General features: G+C 28.8%; 1 protein-coding gene across 13 annotated transcripts in view; it reads right to left on the bottom strand.

Annotated features, from left to right (window-relative positions):
• Nucleotides 1-17,575, bottom strand: part of LOC129959554 (uncharacterized) — a 132,051-nt gene that overhangs the window by 84,232 nt on the left and 30,244 nt on the right. For all 13 annotated transcript variants that reach the window (XM_056072451.1, XM_056072449.1, XM_056072452.1 and 10 more), the window contains exons 4-11: nt 16,389-16,499; nt 11,010-11,348; nt 7,041-7,106; nt 4,412-4,465; nt 3,433-3,486; nt 3,047-3,103; nt 1,864-1,923; nt 1,031-1,087 (exon numbers count right to left, since the gene is read on the bottom strand). In XM_056072451.1, the coding sequence (XP_055928426.1) occupies nt 1,031-1,087; nt 1,864-1,923; nt 3,047-3,103; nt 3,433-3,486; nt 4,412-4,465; nt 7,041-7,106; nt 11,010-11,348; nt 16,389-16,499 (798 nt within the window). The remainder of the gene's footprint in view (nt 1-1,030; nt 1,088-1,863; nt 1,924-3,046; nt 3,104-3,432; nt 3,487-4,411; nt 4,466-7,040; nt 7,107-11,009; nt 11,349-16,388; nt 16,500-17,575) is intronic.

Genomic DNA, 17,575 nt, shown 5'->3' with positions numbered 1-17,575 from the left:
AAGTTTAAGTATATACTTACCAAGCAAAACTTAAATTCTTTTACATCTAAAACATTCAAAATTGAAATTGGAATGTTTTTTATTTGCGATAAGTATGGCACAGTAGCATTTCCTATGGAACAGGCCAGATAACTATTCCAGTATCTTAATAAATGGCAATGCACATTGTTGAAAAAAGAGGGGAACAAAATGGTCGGAAAGGGGGAAAAAATCATTGTGTCATCTTAATATGTGCTGGAAGCCCTTGAATACTTCTGCAAATTCTTTCCTTTTGTTGGTTTTCTTTTTTTGATACATGAAAGCCTTTACAACTAGGATTTTAAATTATCATATTCAACTTATGAGGAAACAAAACAAAATTAAAAGCTTTCTTCATTTTCATGAGAAAATTAATCAATTTTTAAGGACCTTACCTGAAAATTAAGCACTTTTAAACTGCTTATAAATGGATTTCAAATTTAGGCACTTTTCATGATGCTACGCACCATGGTTAACGAGTGGTAGAAAATGTCACGCCATGCGTGCGCGGTGGTATGTCTCTCAAACCATCTCAAAAAAATGCTAAGTACGAAGAACTTTTCTTTCGAGCTTTGATTTGAAAAAATGTGTACGTTTTAGACAGCTTTCATACAACAAATTTATGAATACATTTTGCATTTATTTATTTTTTACTTGTTGAAAAAAAAATGAAAGTATTGAGAAAAAAACCATTAAAAATAATGCATTTTTTGTATATAAGAGGGATATTAACTAGTATGCTGATGTCTACAAGCAATTATTAAAGTTAGAATATTATTTTAGAGCCTTTGGTTTCGATTAGAAACCACCGGGAGTTTAGAAATAATTTTTAGAACGTGGCGCTTTAACTGTGATACCACAGCGCATCAAAGGGTTAAGAAACATGCAGTAATTTTTCATGAAATACTCTCAATGTATAACAGAAATATTATAATTATATTATGTGAAAATAGCGATAAAATCTTAATGTTATAATTTTGATAATAAATTACAACATTCAAAAAAATATTACTGTCAATTGAACTTCCTGGCACAGCTTGCAAAGGAGATTCCATTTCATCTTCATATTCTGCAAAACAGAAAAAAATTAAAGCCAAGCACAGAAAATGACTTTTTTTAAAGTTAGGGATGAAGATATAAAATCATTCATTCCACAGTTAGTATGCACTGTAAAGAGCACTAAAAAATTACTTGGATAAAATTGTAGGAAAGTAGGGCACATAACAAATACAGACTGTCTCTGTAAAATGTAACAAGCATTTATTTGCTTAATAAATGTAATTAGGCATTTACTTTCGAGTGTACGTTTTCCTGAAATAAGGTATACAAACGGGTTAAAATAAAACTGCCTCGTACAGAGGTTGATAATAAATGGTTACAAAATTAAATTTTCTCATGGATACAACAGCAATATTATATATATATTTCAAAACATAAAATGATTTTCTTGCATTCTCTTAACTTGGAAATTGTTCTTAAAGAGCCAAACCATATTTTTTTAAATGCAAAATGAAGTCAAAAATAGAGCATCACATTTTCAAAGAAATCTGTGAAAAATGCTTTGGTTTTTTACAATAATAGAATTCAACTCCAAGGAGCAAACAAAATTGATTAAAAAATTCTATAAGGAGATAATAAAATAACTTTAAAATGAAAGCAATATCAAACCGTGACTGTCATTTCTAACATTATTTTAAAAAACATACAGTAATTTTAAATAAAATATTTTCCATGCATATTGAAAATATTATAATTATATTTTGCTGATGGGGAAATAGCGAAAAAGTTATAATTTGACAATAATAAATGACACATACAAAGGTATTCAAAAAATTAATTATTTACCTTCTACAGAAGCTCCTGTTAATAGTTTCCAAGTGTTTTCCATACCACTTTCATATTTCTCTGGAAATAGAATTATTATCAAATATAGAACATAGCATTTCTTAGGGAAGCAGTAGGGAATGAAGTAATAAAAATAATCATACCACAATTAGTATGTACAGTATAGCACTAAAAAATAATGAGAAAAAATTGAAGAAGAGTAGCATACGTATAACATATAAAGACAAGCCCTATAAAATGGAAGAAGCACTTATTCCCTTAATTATTGCAACTGGACATATACTCTCAAGTGCAAATTTTGCTCAAGTATGGTATACAAAGAGGTTTAAATATCTTGCTCCTGTAGAGGTTGAGAATAAATAGTTACAAAATTAAATTTTTACAAGGCCACAACAGCAAAACAATATATCAATGGGTAAAATGTTTTTCTTACATTCGCCGATGTTCTTACATTCATTCTGACGTTCCAAAAAGGTAAATGGCCAGATATTTTTTCTAATGCAACATGAAGTGAAAAACAGAACATCAAAACATTTTCAAAGAAATCTATGAAAAATGCCAGAAGTTTTTTATTATTTATAAAAGTTTTGGAAAATTTAAATATTTCTGCATGCTGAAGGCAACATCCTTTTTGTACAATCTGTAAAAACTGCAAACTGCAGAAATATGGTACCAAAGAAATTTACTAAAATAATCAAAATTACATTTGAAAGCTAAAGCTGACCAGAGCTAAAGAAAGAATAAAAGATTAACTAATATGCACTTTTCAAAAACACAAAATTTCTAATGTAAATAATTACCTGTATTTAGAAGAAAAAGGTCTGCAAATCAATACAATTTTAACTGAAATAATTGTGTAATAAAATATACATTTTAAATCTCATAATACTAACAAACATAGAATTTAACTCCAAGTATGAAGTAAAACTGGTTGGCACTGAATTTCCATAATGGGGGAAAAAATTACTTCAACAACAAAGCTATGTTAAAACTGCGAGATCCATGTAATTTTTAGTATTAATTAAGGAGAAAAAAAAATAGTAATTTTAAATAAGATACTCTCCATGAAGAATGGAAATATTATAATTATTTCTTATCAGTGACAAAATAGAAAATTTTTGATAGTATAATTTGCAAAATAACTGATGGATAGAAAATTATTAGAAAAAAAAAAATTATTTACCTTCTACACAATTTTCTGGCATTGTCTCCAAACCAATTTCTCCGCCATCTTCATATTCTGCATATAGAATTAATGCCAAGTATAGAAAATTGCATTTCTTAAAATAGGGAATAAAATTATGAAATCATTTATTCCCCAGTCAGTATGCACAGTATCGCACTAAAAAATTGTCTGGAGAAAAAAGCAGGCAAATAGCATAATATAACAAACACAAACTGTCCCTGTTAGATGGAATATAATCATTTATTTCATTAATTCTTGTGACATGACATATACTTTGAAGTGCAAAATTTTATTAAAAGCACAATCCAAATGTTTCAAAAACATCTAGCCACAGCAAGAAGTTGAAAATAACAATAGAAAGCTAAATTTTAAACACTATTTACCTATTATAGAACCTTCTAGTTTAGTTTGGGAACTGTCTTCTATGTCATCAGATTCTGTTGGAAATAGAATTAATGCCACATTAGTATGTACAGTATGGCACAAAAAAAAAAAAAAAGAGAGAGAGAGAAAACATGCCAATAGTATACATATAAAAATGTTAAAATTGAGAGAAGCCATATAATTTCTAGATTTATTTTCGGAAAAGACAGTAATTTTAAATTAAATATTCCCATAAATTATGGAAATATTATAAGAGAACAAATGCAAGAGAAGGAAAATTTCGATGCAACAACTTCCAAAATAACTGAGAAGATAAAAAAAAGAATTTTAAACTCGTGTAAATTATTTATCTCCTGTATTTTATTATCTGAAATTATTTATCTCCTGGCTGAATTTTCAAACTGATTTCCATGCCATTTTCAAAAACTGCTGGAAAGAAAATTAATGCTATGTATAGGAAATAAAATTTCTGAAAGTTGTGAATCAAGTTTTTATAACATCATTTATTTTACGAATATTACATATAGCATGGAATTTAAAAAAATTAGAAGTAGTAAAAAAAGTTGGCAAGCTTACTTATATTAGCATGTACATGTTGTACCAAAAATATGGAATTCCATCACTATTGGAATTCGACATATATTTCCAAATGTAAAATTTCATCAAATGTGGCTTCTGTACAGGTTAAGAACAAATGGCTAAAAACTAAATTTTTACTTAACACCCCACACATACATACACCACAAAAATTATCAATGAGTAAAATTTTTTTCTTACACTCATCTATAAACACACAAAGTTTCATTTTTTATCTGTAAAATTTATGAGATATAAAAAAGGAAACTTATTAAGACTATTTTTCTATTCCTCAAAGGAGAATTCCTCTTATGAGCTTTTCATTCTCTATACTTTTCACATATATTTTATAATAATAATATAGAAATCACAAAGGTTATTAAAAGAATGGAGTCTATTTACCATCTACAGAACGTCCTGGTTTAGTTTGGGAACTGTCTTCTATGTCACTAGATTCTGTTGAAAATAGAATTAATGCCATATTAGTATGTACAGTATGGCACTAAAAAATAATAAGGAGAAAAAAAGCATGCCACTAGTATACATACAAAAATGTTGAAATTGAGAGAAGCCATATAATTTCTAGATTTATTTTCAGAAAAGACAGTAATTTTAAATTAAATATTCCCATAAATTACAGAAATATTACAAGAGAACAATCGCAAGAGAAGAGAAATTTGAATGCAACAACTTCAAAATAACTCGGAGATAAATAAATAATATTGTTAAAAAGCTATTGAATTATTTATCTCCAGTAAAATATCCTGGCTGAATTTGCAAACTGATTTCCATGCCATTTTCAAGAATTGCTGGAAAGAAAATTAATGCTAAATATAGGAAGTAAAATTTCTGAAAATTGTGAATCAAGTTTTTATAATATCATTCATTCCATAGATATTACATATAGCATGGTATTAAAAAATAATAGAAGTAGAATATAAGTTGGCAAGCATCATATTTATATTAAGGCACATTAGGGTGCCTTAAAAATTTAATTTTTAGATTTTAATTTGGTAACAGTGCAGAAAAGTTGCCTTTTAGGTTCAAAAACAATTTTAAAAATTTGGTTGTGATATTATATTATCTTGAGGTGCCACAAACAGCTTCAAGTTTGGAAAAAATTGAAAAACTGGAAATATTTAAAAGGACCTTTAAAAAATTTTTCTTACATTTTAGTTTGGTAATAAGTAAGGAAAAGTTAGCTTTCAAGTTCAAAAAGAATTTTTAAAAATTTGGTTGCAATAATACAATATCTCAAGGTGCCACAAAGAGCTTAAAACTTGTAAAAAATTGAATAATTATAAACTTTGATAAAATATGAATTTGTCATTCATATAATGTTACAAAAGATGATTTTAAATACATATGTAAGCATTACAATTGGAAAGAATTATTAATTACAAAATATAATAATTTTAAAAAATTTTTGTCAAATTTTGCATTTCTTACTTCTTTATACTTAATGATAACAAATGTTACATCTGAAAAATGCTTGTTTCCATTTCATTGCCACATTAAACTATTTTTTTTTTAAGTTAAATTTTATCATATTTACTCGTGAGTCAATTTTTGCTTTTATATATCGTTCTCTTGTGATTGAACAACAGACATTTTGAGCCGATTCAACCACTAAATTCACAGCTCTTTCCACATGCTTGCATGTGACAAGGACGCTGAGAAATTCGCTAATCGAGGCCCCTATACTATTTGGTTCAGCTTCAGGTGCCTTAAGTATAAAGTCTTTGAGAGAGTTACATGAAACATGTTTTAACAAGGGGTGTTCAGTTACATCATTTTCAAGCCATGAGATCATTTCAATGTAATCCTTTGCATCGAAGTGATTTTGGAATGTTAAACTTCCTGATTCGGTCAAAAGTGACAATTTTGACAACTGATTCTTATCGTCTCAAAGCAACATCCATCCGTCCAAGTTGCATTTTGGAAGACAGATTTGATTCCACATAAAATGACATTCATTTATAAAACCTTAGACATTGATCATGATATGATAATCTCGGCACATGAAGATCACTAAAATTATATGGATTTCAGCAATTATGTTGAAATATTCTCAGTACTGTCATTTCTGGAATGATGAGTTGTTTTCAATTGATGACTCGTATGCTAGTAAGAGGGTATACGGCATTACCTCATCCCCTCAGTTCTGTAATTTGTAACTACTAATATGTTAAAATATGTTCTCTTGAAAGGTGCTGGTAACTTGTAAAAAGATTGTACATCTTGTATTATGCATCTAATTATGATTACATACAATATAAATCATCATTTCAAAACGATGTAGTTCAAAGTTCAATCCTCCTTACTGAAATGCATCATTCTGCTTGAAAGTTTAATATCATACACACAACTACAAGCAAAATAAAATTATTTTACTTATTTCATAGAAGTATTCAATTACTTCTCTGAAACATCTTCTTATAAGTTCAATTTTGATATATTGAATGTTTATCATCAAAATTTGAAGGTAATAAACGTTTTCATCCAAATTTGTGATAAGCCTCTCTAAATTTTAAAATAAGTATATTTCTGTAAATTTTGAAGAGAGAAGCATGAAATTTCAAATGTATATAGATGAAAGTAACATTTTACTGACACTTTTACACTATGGGCAGCCTCATAAAAAATTAATCTTTTTAATTTCAATTTTCCCAGAAGACCATGAGCTTTCCAGCTGTTGACAACCAAAAACTTCATAAATGGAATTATAAAATGCAATATTTAGGAAAATAAACACTTTTTTTCCCCTCTCTCTTTTTGTAGAACTTATACATGACTTGAAAAGAAATTATTTTTATTAAAAAATTAAATCAGAAAACTAATTATTAACAAATAAACGCTTACAGAATTAATGCTTATATAGCTGTAATAAATTCAATGCTTTTTAAAGCACTTATTAAATATAATGGAAATTTTGCAAACATTAGAAAACCATTAACACAAAAATTTTACTAAAATTAAAAAGACAGGATTTTTTCAAACATAAAAAATATTGGTAATCTGAACTGTTTACCTTCTCTAATGCTTTCTGTTACATTCTGTAAGCAGGCTTCCTCTGTTTTTTCACAGACTACAGGAGCTGTGGGAAAAAGAATTAATGTCAAGTTGCTAAAGCAGCAATTTATCAGAGTTAGAAAGGGATTGCTATAAATTTATTCACTCCAAAGACTGCAGCATGCAGTAACAGTAAGCCATCCGTATAGGAAAGGACAGACACAACAGCTACTAATATATACATTTGATATTATACCCCCTCTCCACAAAAACAAAGTATAAAAACACAAGCTCTTAAGAAACTTAAACATTATGCAAATCTGTTAATTAAATCAAAATATTCATAAACGTTCAAATAATTGAGCTTTTATAGATGAACTAGACAGATAAATAGGTAAAAGTTCAATTTACTGAAGAGAACATAATATTTAATGATAGTAATGAAGCAAAACAACTTATCCAAAGTTTCGGCACTAAAATTTTTTTAACACATTAGTGCTTAAAAAATCTAATATTTATTTGATAGTTTTAGAATAATACACTGCATTTTATCCAATACTAAAAATTGGACATAGATTAAGAAATACAAAATTTTTGAATCATAATTATTACAAATATTTATTCTGCAAAAGAGAAAAAAAAAATATATATGCACTTTAATGAAATAAAGAGATTTTTCACACTGCTAGGATTTCCAATCAAATCAGAGGAAAAAAAATGCAAGATTGTATATTATATAAGAGAATATGTGTGAATTGCACTCGTGTACTAATTAGAATGGAATAACAATATTCATACTTTTAATGATTGCAAAAAGCAAAGAAAGCAAGAAATAATTTAACATCACTTCAAATAGTATACTAAAAGAATGTTTATATTTATAAATTCTCTTTATTTATTGCCCAGAATTTAACAAAACAAAATTTACAAATTAATGGGGGGGGGGGGGGGTACTGATCACTTCTCATGCTCTTTAATTGGGTGACATAAAACACGCACCAAACATTTTTGCTATTATTTTACAAATTATTTAATAATTACTTTTTAATTTTCATTTATTTTTGCCAATTCCTATATCGGCATCAATTTTCAAACTTTCTACGGATTTTTCAGTCATCAGTTTCATTCTTTTCTTTTTTTTTTTTTTCTTTCTCAACAACTTTATTGGAAACGTTGCTTTGTGTTCGTTGGGCAACTTTTTCTTTTTCCTTGAACTTTTTTGGCTATTCTAAAGCTTCATAATATCTCATACATGCTAATTTAATATACTAATTCAAATCGTTTGACATCGGAACATTAAAACACATCCATGATAATTGTGACATTCTACACAGTTCGAAGACCTATTAAAGAATCTTCTTACAAAAGTTCAGTAGTTTCGCTAGTAATCAAGTAACCTGTAGTCACTATTCCAATATGGGTATTTCTTTTCAAGCTTCGATTTTTAAGCTTATCAAAATTAGCTGTCTAATATTTATGCTTTTTCGATTATGCTTCTTTTGAAAAAATTTTCGTTGCTATTTAACAAGTATGAAAAGATTTTCGTATAAGAAAGGACTAGCTGGTTCAGGTTTATGAATTTTTTACAGAAATGGTTGAGGAATATTAGCAATTTAAGAGAAAAAGCTCATTTTAGCTAGAATCAATTTATCCAGACAAGAATTTATAATATTATCACTCATAGCAAACCCAAGCTTTTTTTGTTTCTTTTTACTGAAATCTAACCATTTCTTTATGTTGCCAAAAACTTTTGGAGCATGTACACAAACACTGACATTTTCTACACAATGGATAGAATGAAACTTCAATGGAAATTTAAAAGAACCTGACTTCTAGGAAACCAATACATCCAGTAGAACTATCTTTAAATATTCTATAAAATAAACATAATGTAACATCTAATTTCCATCCAGTACATTTATGTCTGTACTTAAATGCTCCATGAATTATGTCTAGCACATAAAAACTTAGTTCTAAAATTCTACAGTCATTTTTGTATGTAAGTTCTTCTTTGACATGTTTTTAAAAAAATTTTATTTAAAGCTGATCCTTATATACTAATTCATAAAGGTAACTGCATATCCAAACTTTATATAACTTCTTTAAAATTCTCAAATAATTCTTAAATGGTTGTGTGCCTTAAAAATACTGAATTCCAATAACTTGTGGTGCTTCTATTGGTTGATTCATGCAAATATCTTATAATAAGATCCCATTTGATATGTTTGTGAAAAGATGTTCAAAACTTCATCAAAGCACATTACAAAATCTTTATTATTTAAAAATTTCTAAAGAGATAGTTGCAAAAATGGAAGCAACATGCAACAACTAATATACAAAAAAATTTTAAGTCTTAATGTAAATTGTTTAGCTATTTCACTATGAGTGAACATAAGTGAAAATATTTTCGATATAACATTGAATGCATTAAAGGACGAATGTGACAAGTGCATTAAACGCCCATAAAAGAATGACTTTTAATTACTGTTCTTGAATTACATGTTCGAAACTGGTGTATTTTTTGACATCAAATTTGATGTTTTCGGACTTGACATGCCATCTTTTCTTGTATTCCATTTAGATATAAAGTGCAATATCAATGATGATTTTTTAATATATAACTTTATATATTTTACTTTTTCTTTTTATGACTAGTAAGTGCTTGTTTTCCTATATTACTTAAGCTTATTATCTTCGCACAAAACAAGCAGTACATGCAAATGGATTTTGCAGAACTTCTCTAAACCATTCAGCAAAGTCAGGATTCATATTTATATTTGCCCAATTCGTATTAAATACAGATTCGAAACAGCTCATTGTTTTAAAAAATCTTTAATCTACTCCAATTAAGTTCTCAAATAATAAACAACCCATTCAACAAACTCAAGTGTGAGTAACTAAACACTACCATGATGCTTCCGAAGACTGAATGTTGTTAATCTCGAAAGAAATTTATTTTATTTTTTCACGAATTTATAACAAACTTGCATATGCTCATTAGCTATAGCAAAAGAATCTCATGGAAAGGGAACAATTGTAACTCAAATCGTAATTAGGCTGATTTATAAAGAAAAAAAAGGGTGGAGGGAGAGGGCAAATTGAAAAGGAGCGAGTTTCCACTATTACAAAGTCATGAATGGTGTTTTGTTTTTAGAGCTATAACCATGATCTTTTATTCTTGCTAACTTCAGAGATAATCATTTTTTAGATGAAAGAATAAAAGGCACTAAGAAACTTTTGAATTACCCTGCATTTTCTTTGTTTTTTAGATAATTTTTAAACTCCCAGTACTTTTATGATGTCGCAGAAACCCTGCACTGCCAATAGACCGCAGGTTGCACATTGTAATAAATTGTAATTTTCATGCCTCAGCGATCTAGGAGATAATTACCGTATGTGACAGTTAATACTTTATAATCATTTAAATTACTACAGTAGCAGTGACTGAAAATTTTATCTCTTATTTAGTTTCCTGCCAGTCACAACAAAAGGTTTATAATGAATATCACGAATTTTTGCAAGATGTCGTAAGGTAGTAGTAGACAGTATGGGTTAATGTTCCAAAAGTTGGAGTCTTATGCATTAATTATTACTAACAGTTGTTCACCACAAATATCATGGTTTTTGTATCTAAAATTGCATCAAAGCACTTACTGTGCCAGAACCTATTACCTAAACTCTACTGGTTTCCATTTAAAGAGGAGGCTACTATGACAGGAATGCAAAACTTGTAAAACCAAAATATGACAAGTATCAAAACTCTACTGATGAATATGTTGAAAGGAAGCTTAATAACTTAGTATGAAATGTTATATATGATTTCCTGTTTACAGTCTAAAGAAAATTTACTAAAAATGGATACGCTAATTAATGTGTTGTAAAACAAAGAATCATAATTTTAAACAAATTTCCAATGATTTTTTAATGCATTTTTTTAAGTATATGAAAAAAAAAGATTTATTTAAAACTACCATCTTGCAATACTTACCCTTTTTCGGTCTTCGTCTTTTTGTCCCATACGTTATCCGTCTCCTTCTCCTTTTAGGCTTTGCACGTTTAGAGACGTTAGATTTCTCATCGGCTACCACAAAATCTTCTGCATCATCAGCTTCAACGTCATTAGCTTCTGAACAATGAACTTCAGAGTCATTATTTTTCAAATCATCTGTTTTCATTGGTTCTGGTTTTTCTGTACTGACAGCATTTTTTCTTCCCTTCCTCACATATTTTTTCTTCAAAGGTTTTGACTCAGGAACTGGTATAGGTTTCTTTTGATAAAACTGATACTGGATTGCTGCAGTATCTTGAGGTCTTACATGCCTAATTTCTATATAAAAGAACAAATGACACAAGAAAGTTGAATCAAATATAAAATTTATAACATAATTCCTCAGATATTCATTTTATTTTCATTCATAGCCTTCAACATGAAATTGATCACTCTTTAAACTTTACCATTATTCAAAGGTATATTTTGTTGATATATTACAAACTTTTCAAATTACGAATTTTAAAATATATTTGAAGTGAGAGCAGCAAACAGGATTTCCTATATTTAAAAAATCTAATTTTTTTCTACATCTTCATTCAATAAAATTTAACTTCAACCTTTGAAGCAAACAACTGAATTAATCAAGAAGGTTCAAATATTTTATTGCCTATTTTATATGTTTAAAAAAATAAATGTTTTTTCTGTGTATGAAATATTCTATAGAACAAATAGCATTCATGAACCAGTTTTACATACACTAGCAAAAGAATTTTTTTAGACATTTTTTGGGGGACAATTTAGAGCAATGAATCAATCTTTAAAGGATACAGTAGTAAAATAAAGGGGTTATTTAAAAAAGTTTTTGTCAGCTACTCTAAAGGCAAAGCTAACTTTCATTTGTTCAGAAATATAGGAAACTCCAACTCTTCCATTTCCTCCTATATTTTCATTAGAGTCGAAATCATGAAGATGAAAGGCAATGCCAAGTGATAAATTCTCCACATGTTTAAATTAAAAAGCAGTTGATGGTTAGGTGGATGCGCAAAAATATGAACCTCAAATGTCTAAGCTATTGCAGCTTATTTCAAAAAAGAAAGAAAAAGAAAAAAAAACTTATAGCACAAATTTACTCATGATAAGATAGTAATTCATCTGATTTGAAGAAGACATGAAAAAATAAAAATTTAAGCCCTTGCTATTTCCAGTCTCTTTGAGATGGTTGTACCTAACTCGGCTGAGATTTTCATTCTTCCTGTAACTTTTTTTTTTCCCCCTAAGCTGTTCAAATTAGATAAAAAAAATTATTAGTCTGCTAGTTAACAAGGATTAAGTGTTATATGCATACATTAACGTTTGTTAAAGGTATGGTTTACGCAGGGTTGGGCAAACTACGGTCGGCTGGAAGGTTCTATCCGCCACACGGATATCATTTTAATTTTACTGCTCCGAGGCAAATTAAAAGAAATATATATTTATATATTATATATTGATCTCCTTTTCTACTTTGATTAAATAATAGGGGGTTTTTTTATTCCTTTTTTTTTAAAGGACTGCTGATTTTTTTACTTTCTCTACTTTTGTTCTACTAAACATAAATCGAGGGAAATAGCAAGCACAGACATCTTCCAATCGGTAAAATGTTAAAAAGAGGAAGTTCTTTGTTAGTTATAGCTGTAGATTGGTGCCAACAAACGTTGTCTCTTTTTCGGAGAGCAGACATATGGGAATCCAATATAGGAGAATTAGACCTCAAATATGCACATTTTGAAGCTCCAGCCAGGGGCTTTTTCTTTTGACCCGAGTTCTAATATTATTGATTGCGTATGGAAAGATTGCGGACATACAACATTGTGAATAGTGGTGAAATTATTAAAAGTATAACGTAGCTAGCACTTGTTTGGGTTATTCGTAAAATATTTCAACCCAAAAATGGCTACTAAAAATGTAAAGTTGATTCAGAGTGCCATGCTTTTTAATGATGAATGGATCTCAAAATATTTTTAACAGTTGCAAAAGATAAACCAGTGTGTCTCATCTGCAATGAAGCTGCAGCAGTCTTCAAAGAATATAACATTTCCCATCAGTTTACATCTAAGCATAAGAATTTAAATTATGAAGCAATATCCGAATATGAAAGAAAACTAAATGCAGAAAGTCTTTGTAAAAAATTATAAAGCTGACAAAATTTTTTCAATAAGGGAAGCATATATAAAAGAAGCAGCTACACATGCAAGTTACATTGCAGCAAACAATATTGCTAAAAATAATAAAGCTCTCAGTGATGAGGAGTTTGTTAAACAATGCATGCTCCAAGTTTGTGACGTTCTATGTCCAGACAAGAAAAATAATTCTGAGACTGTAAGCTTATCTTGAAAAAACGGTGACTTCTACAATCAAAGTCATCCATAAAAATTTGACATCGCAATTAGAGTCAAAGATTGGCCAGTTTAAATTTTGCTCCATAGCTATGGATGAAAACACAGATATAAATGATACTGCTCAATTAGTATTATTTATAAGAGGTGTTGATGAGAACTTTGAAATTACCGAGGAAATGGCGTGCATGCGTTCTTAAAAGGGAACTACAAAGGAATGTCATATTTTTCGCGAATTTCAGGAAGGGCTTTTAACTTTGAAAGAGTCTATAACAAATATATGTAATATTACAACAGATGGAGTACCAAATATGACAGGAAAAAAATCTGGATTTCTTGGACTCTTTAATCAAAACTTTCCCAGGAACAATGTTGTTTTTCTACATTGTATTAAACATCAAGATTCTCTATGTAAATCTGCATTGAATATGAAACTAATGCTTGATGCAATCATGAAGCTTATAAATATTATTCAATCTCGTGGGCTTACTCGCAGGAAATTTTGAGATTTTCTTCAGTACGTGCAATCTTAATATTCTGATGTACTACTGTATTACATGCAAGTAAGATGGCTCAGTGCAGGATGTGTTTTCGAACGAGTTTGGCAGCTGAAAGACAACATTGTGTTATTCTTCCATGAGAAACAGTGTTCTGCAGAGTGCAGAATGTTAGAAGACACAGAATAGCTTTCGGACTTTGCATTTTTCATAGATCTTCCTTGTCATATGAGCAACTTGAATGTCAAGATGCAAGAGAAAAATCAATTTAGAGTTTTACAAATCATTATCGAAAGTAAGTTTCCCAAATTTACTATCTCAAGCCCAGAAATCAGTGCTACGTTTGCTTCATCTTATATATGTGAACAAGTGTTTTCAACTATGAACCTTAGAAAGAATTATTTCAGAAGTAGACTGACAGATGAGCATTTAGCCTCGTTCATTAGAATCACTGCATCTCACTTCAAACCTCAATATAAGTAACTTTTAAAAATGAAATCGCAATTTCATTCATCTCATTAACATATATTTAAACTGTAATATTTTTATATTGTTTCTAAAATTTTAGAAAAATTTATCTTGGCCTACCAAACTTTTTTTCCCCCCGATTTTTGGCCGGCGATCAAAAAAAGTATGCCCATCCCTGTTTTACAGTATTAATCATAACCAAAAAAGATCAGAAAAAATTCTTCCAAATTCGTTCCATGAAAACTGTTACAATAGTATAGTCCTATAAGTATCTACCAAAACAAAATATTCAAATGGTGAAAATTTTTGTCTGACAATACAATCCCCTCCCCCAATGCATATGATAATTTCAATTTATAGGCTCAAAAATTCTCTACACACACCACACATTTATCCAGCCATAAATATTAAATGTGCACCTGGCTGTAGTATTAAAACAATACTGCCGCAGCTAAGTAGTAGAATATGTGACATAAAGTAAGAAGAGTATGAAAGAACATGGGATCTGGAGGAGTGAAATGGCGTTCTTAAATGAATAAATGAGTAAAAATTACAATTCATTTTTGAGTGTTTTTTAATTATGAAACATCACATATAGGTATGAAGTTAGAGTAAATTCCACCGGCCTATACATCAAGTGTAACAACATATATAAGCAAATTCCTCCAAAATAGATGAAAAACGTGATAAAATATGGAAAATTTTCAAATGGTAGAAATTCTACATGCTTAAAATTACAAACAGTTTGCATGAAAACATCAAGCTCCTTACATTTGGTCAATCTATATGTACCAAGTAAAAACAATGCCATTTGCAACTTTTTTTCATAATTATTTTTTGCAGTAAGCTAAAAAAATTTCCCATCACATCTGTATACTGAAATAATGCTTTGCAGTTGAAAGAAAATTTGTATCCTTAGCCCAGAGGTGTGCAAGTAACAGACATTTTGGGATGGATGAAAGTGCTAGCAACAAATGATAACTAAAAATTTTTTTTCATTCTTGACCAAGGAAAGCTACTGAATGTGATAAACAATTCTTTCCTGAACATTTTTCTTGATTTGCTAACTGCCTCATAGTTAACAAAAAATATAAATAAGTAGTCAATGTAAAACAAACTTCATGCGCCTTTTATATTAGTTACAGAGCTAATGATAATTCATTAATGAATTTTTTAAATCATAAGAAGTTGCACACAAAAAATGCCTTTTAGAAAATCGAGTAATCAAAGATCAAAATTTAGATAAAATTTTATTATTATTATTTCCCATTTATTTTTTAAGCAATTACTGTTGGAGAAATAATAAAATAGGCAATAACTTGCCAAAGCATATTTAAAAGTGAATATTATTTGAACGAAAAGGTCTAATCTAATCACCCAATCAGTTCTCATTAAATTACTATGGTTATCCATTATCAAGTACTATATATCAGTGTTTGAAGGCAATATTAATTACAATATAGAACTCTATAGAATGAAGTTAAAAGAGAATAGGGCAAATTGGAAGAATAAAACTCGAAAATCAAGTTTAACAAAAAAAATGATAATATTGTAAGAATTGCATAAAAGAAGCTACAAATTATATATGAATGTTTACTATATTTGTATTACAATCACAAAAATATTACATTATGTATGCTTTCTATTTTAGTAATTAAAAATAACATTCTTTAGCTGAGACAGGAAACACCAAAGATATTGACCTTGCTTTCATTATTATTTTAAAATTTTGACAGCTGATTATTTTTCCCTCTACAAAATCCACTAAGATAATTAGAGCTCTGATGTAATGCAAATTTTCATCTTAGCTACAATGTTACATCTATACTTTATCTATGAAGGGCAAATTACCATTGCTGGATAGTTGTGTTTTGATAACACAAACAATGAAAAAACAGGTGCAGTTATCATGCATTTTGCAATTGCTTATATTATAGTTGTATTACAGAAGTTCTGGAGTATTTAGGTTCCTGAAATTTTTATCATCTTATATCTATGCACTTAAGTTTCAAAAAAATACTTAATTTTTTTCATACCTTCATGGGTCCTTAAAGCGTGAGGAAAACAGAAATTATCACATTTTTCACAGAAAACCAACCACATCTCATCCAAGTCGTATGGAAAAAGATAACGATTACGCTCTTGATCTGCAAAATAAAATTAGTTTAAAATTCTAACACCTTTCTCTGTTTTTTAAGGATATCAATTCTAGCAAATTAGCACACACAAAAAAAAGGACAAATGATGCTTTTTCATGATATAAATTACTTTCTTTGACAATGAGAATTCAATGAAGAGTGAGGGGGGGGGGAGATTCCATACTGATTAATAGCAACTAAAAGACTGGCAAAATGTGACATTTTCTACACTATTGAATAGTAATAGAAGATGAAATGCATGATAATTGTACACATTGTGGTGACTGCTGCACTATTAGAGAAAACAAAATAAAGCAGAAAAATAATTTGAGGCAATGTTTATATTATAAGGAAAAGTAGCAAAATGAGGTGAAAGTTTTTGAAGAAGAATTCAAAGACAAAAATATTAGACAAAATATTTCTAGTGAAAAAAAAATGGTAAAAGACATAAGAAAATCATATCAAGTTCTTAAAATGTGGGCAAAATAAAACTTTTTAAATTCATTTAAAGAAATAATATTCTTTAATTGCAATATAACAAAGTTAAATGAACATATTAGTTTTACTTTCAAATTTTATCATGCTAATATAAATAAGGAGTTAGATAATATAACGCCAATTGTTCTATTTCTAGGAAAATTGCTTTCCCCTTCAAAGGCGAAATTGAATGCATTTTATTGCAATTTTTTTAGTTTTCTCTAACAAATCAATATAATTTCCCAATCTCCTAAATAATTATCAGCTGACATAAATCACAAATCAGCCAGATTTTTAATACTGACTGGTGATTTTGACAATTTTATCCTTTTGTATATTCTATAACACTAATAAAAACAGTTTTGTTTTTTCAAATCATTCCCAACAAATTTTTCAATTATTCTTTTTTAAAAGAATTTTACTTTAAACTGAATTGAATCAATACTGATGGAAGTTTTAGCAGCACACGGCAACTAGCCGAGGCTTTGTGTTGCTTATCTTGTAGATAATAAGGCATGTGAAGACTATTAATAGAAATTAGTGTAATGTGGAAATCATAAAAATTAATAGAAACCGTTGAAGAGTGAATTTTAAATATGTGATAAATT

Source organism: Argiope bruennichi, chromosome X1 (genome assembly GCF_947563725.1).
Source record: "Argiope bruennichi chromosome X1, qqArgBrue1.1, whole genome shotgun sequence".
NCBI lineage: Eukaryota > Metazoa > Arthropoda > Arachnida > Araneae > Araneidae > Argiope > Argiope bruennichi.
This window is presented reverse-complemented; position numbering and strand designations above follow the sequence as displayed.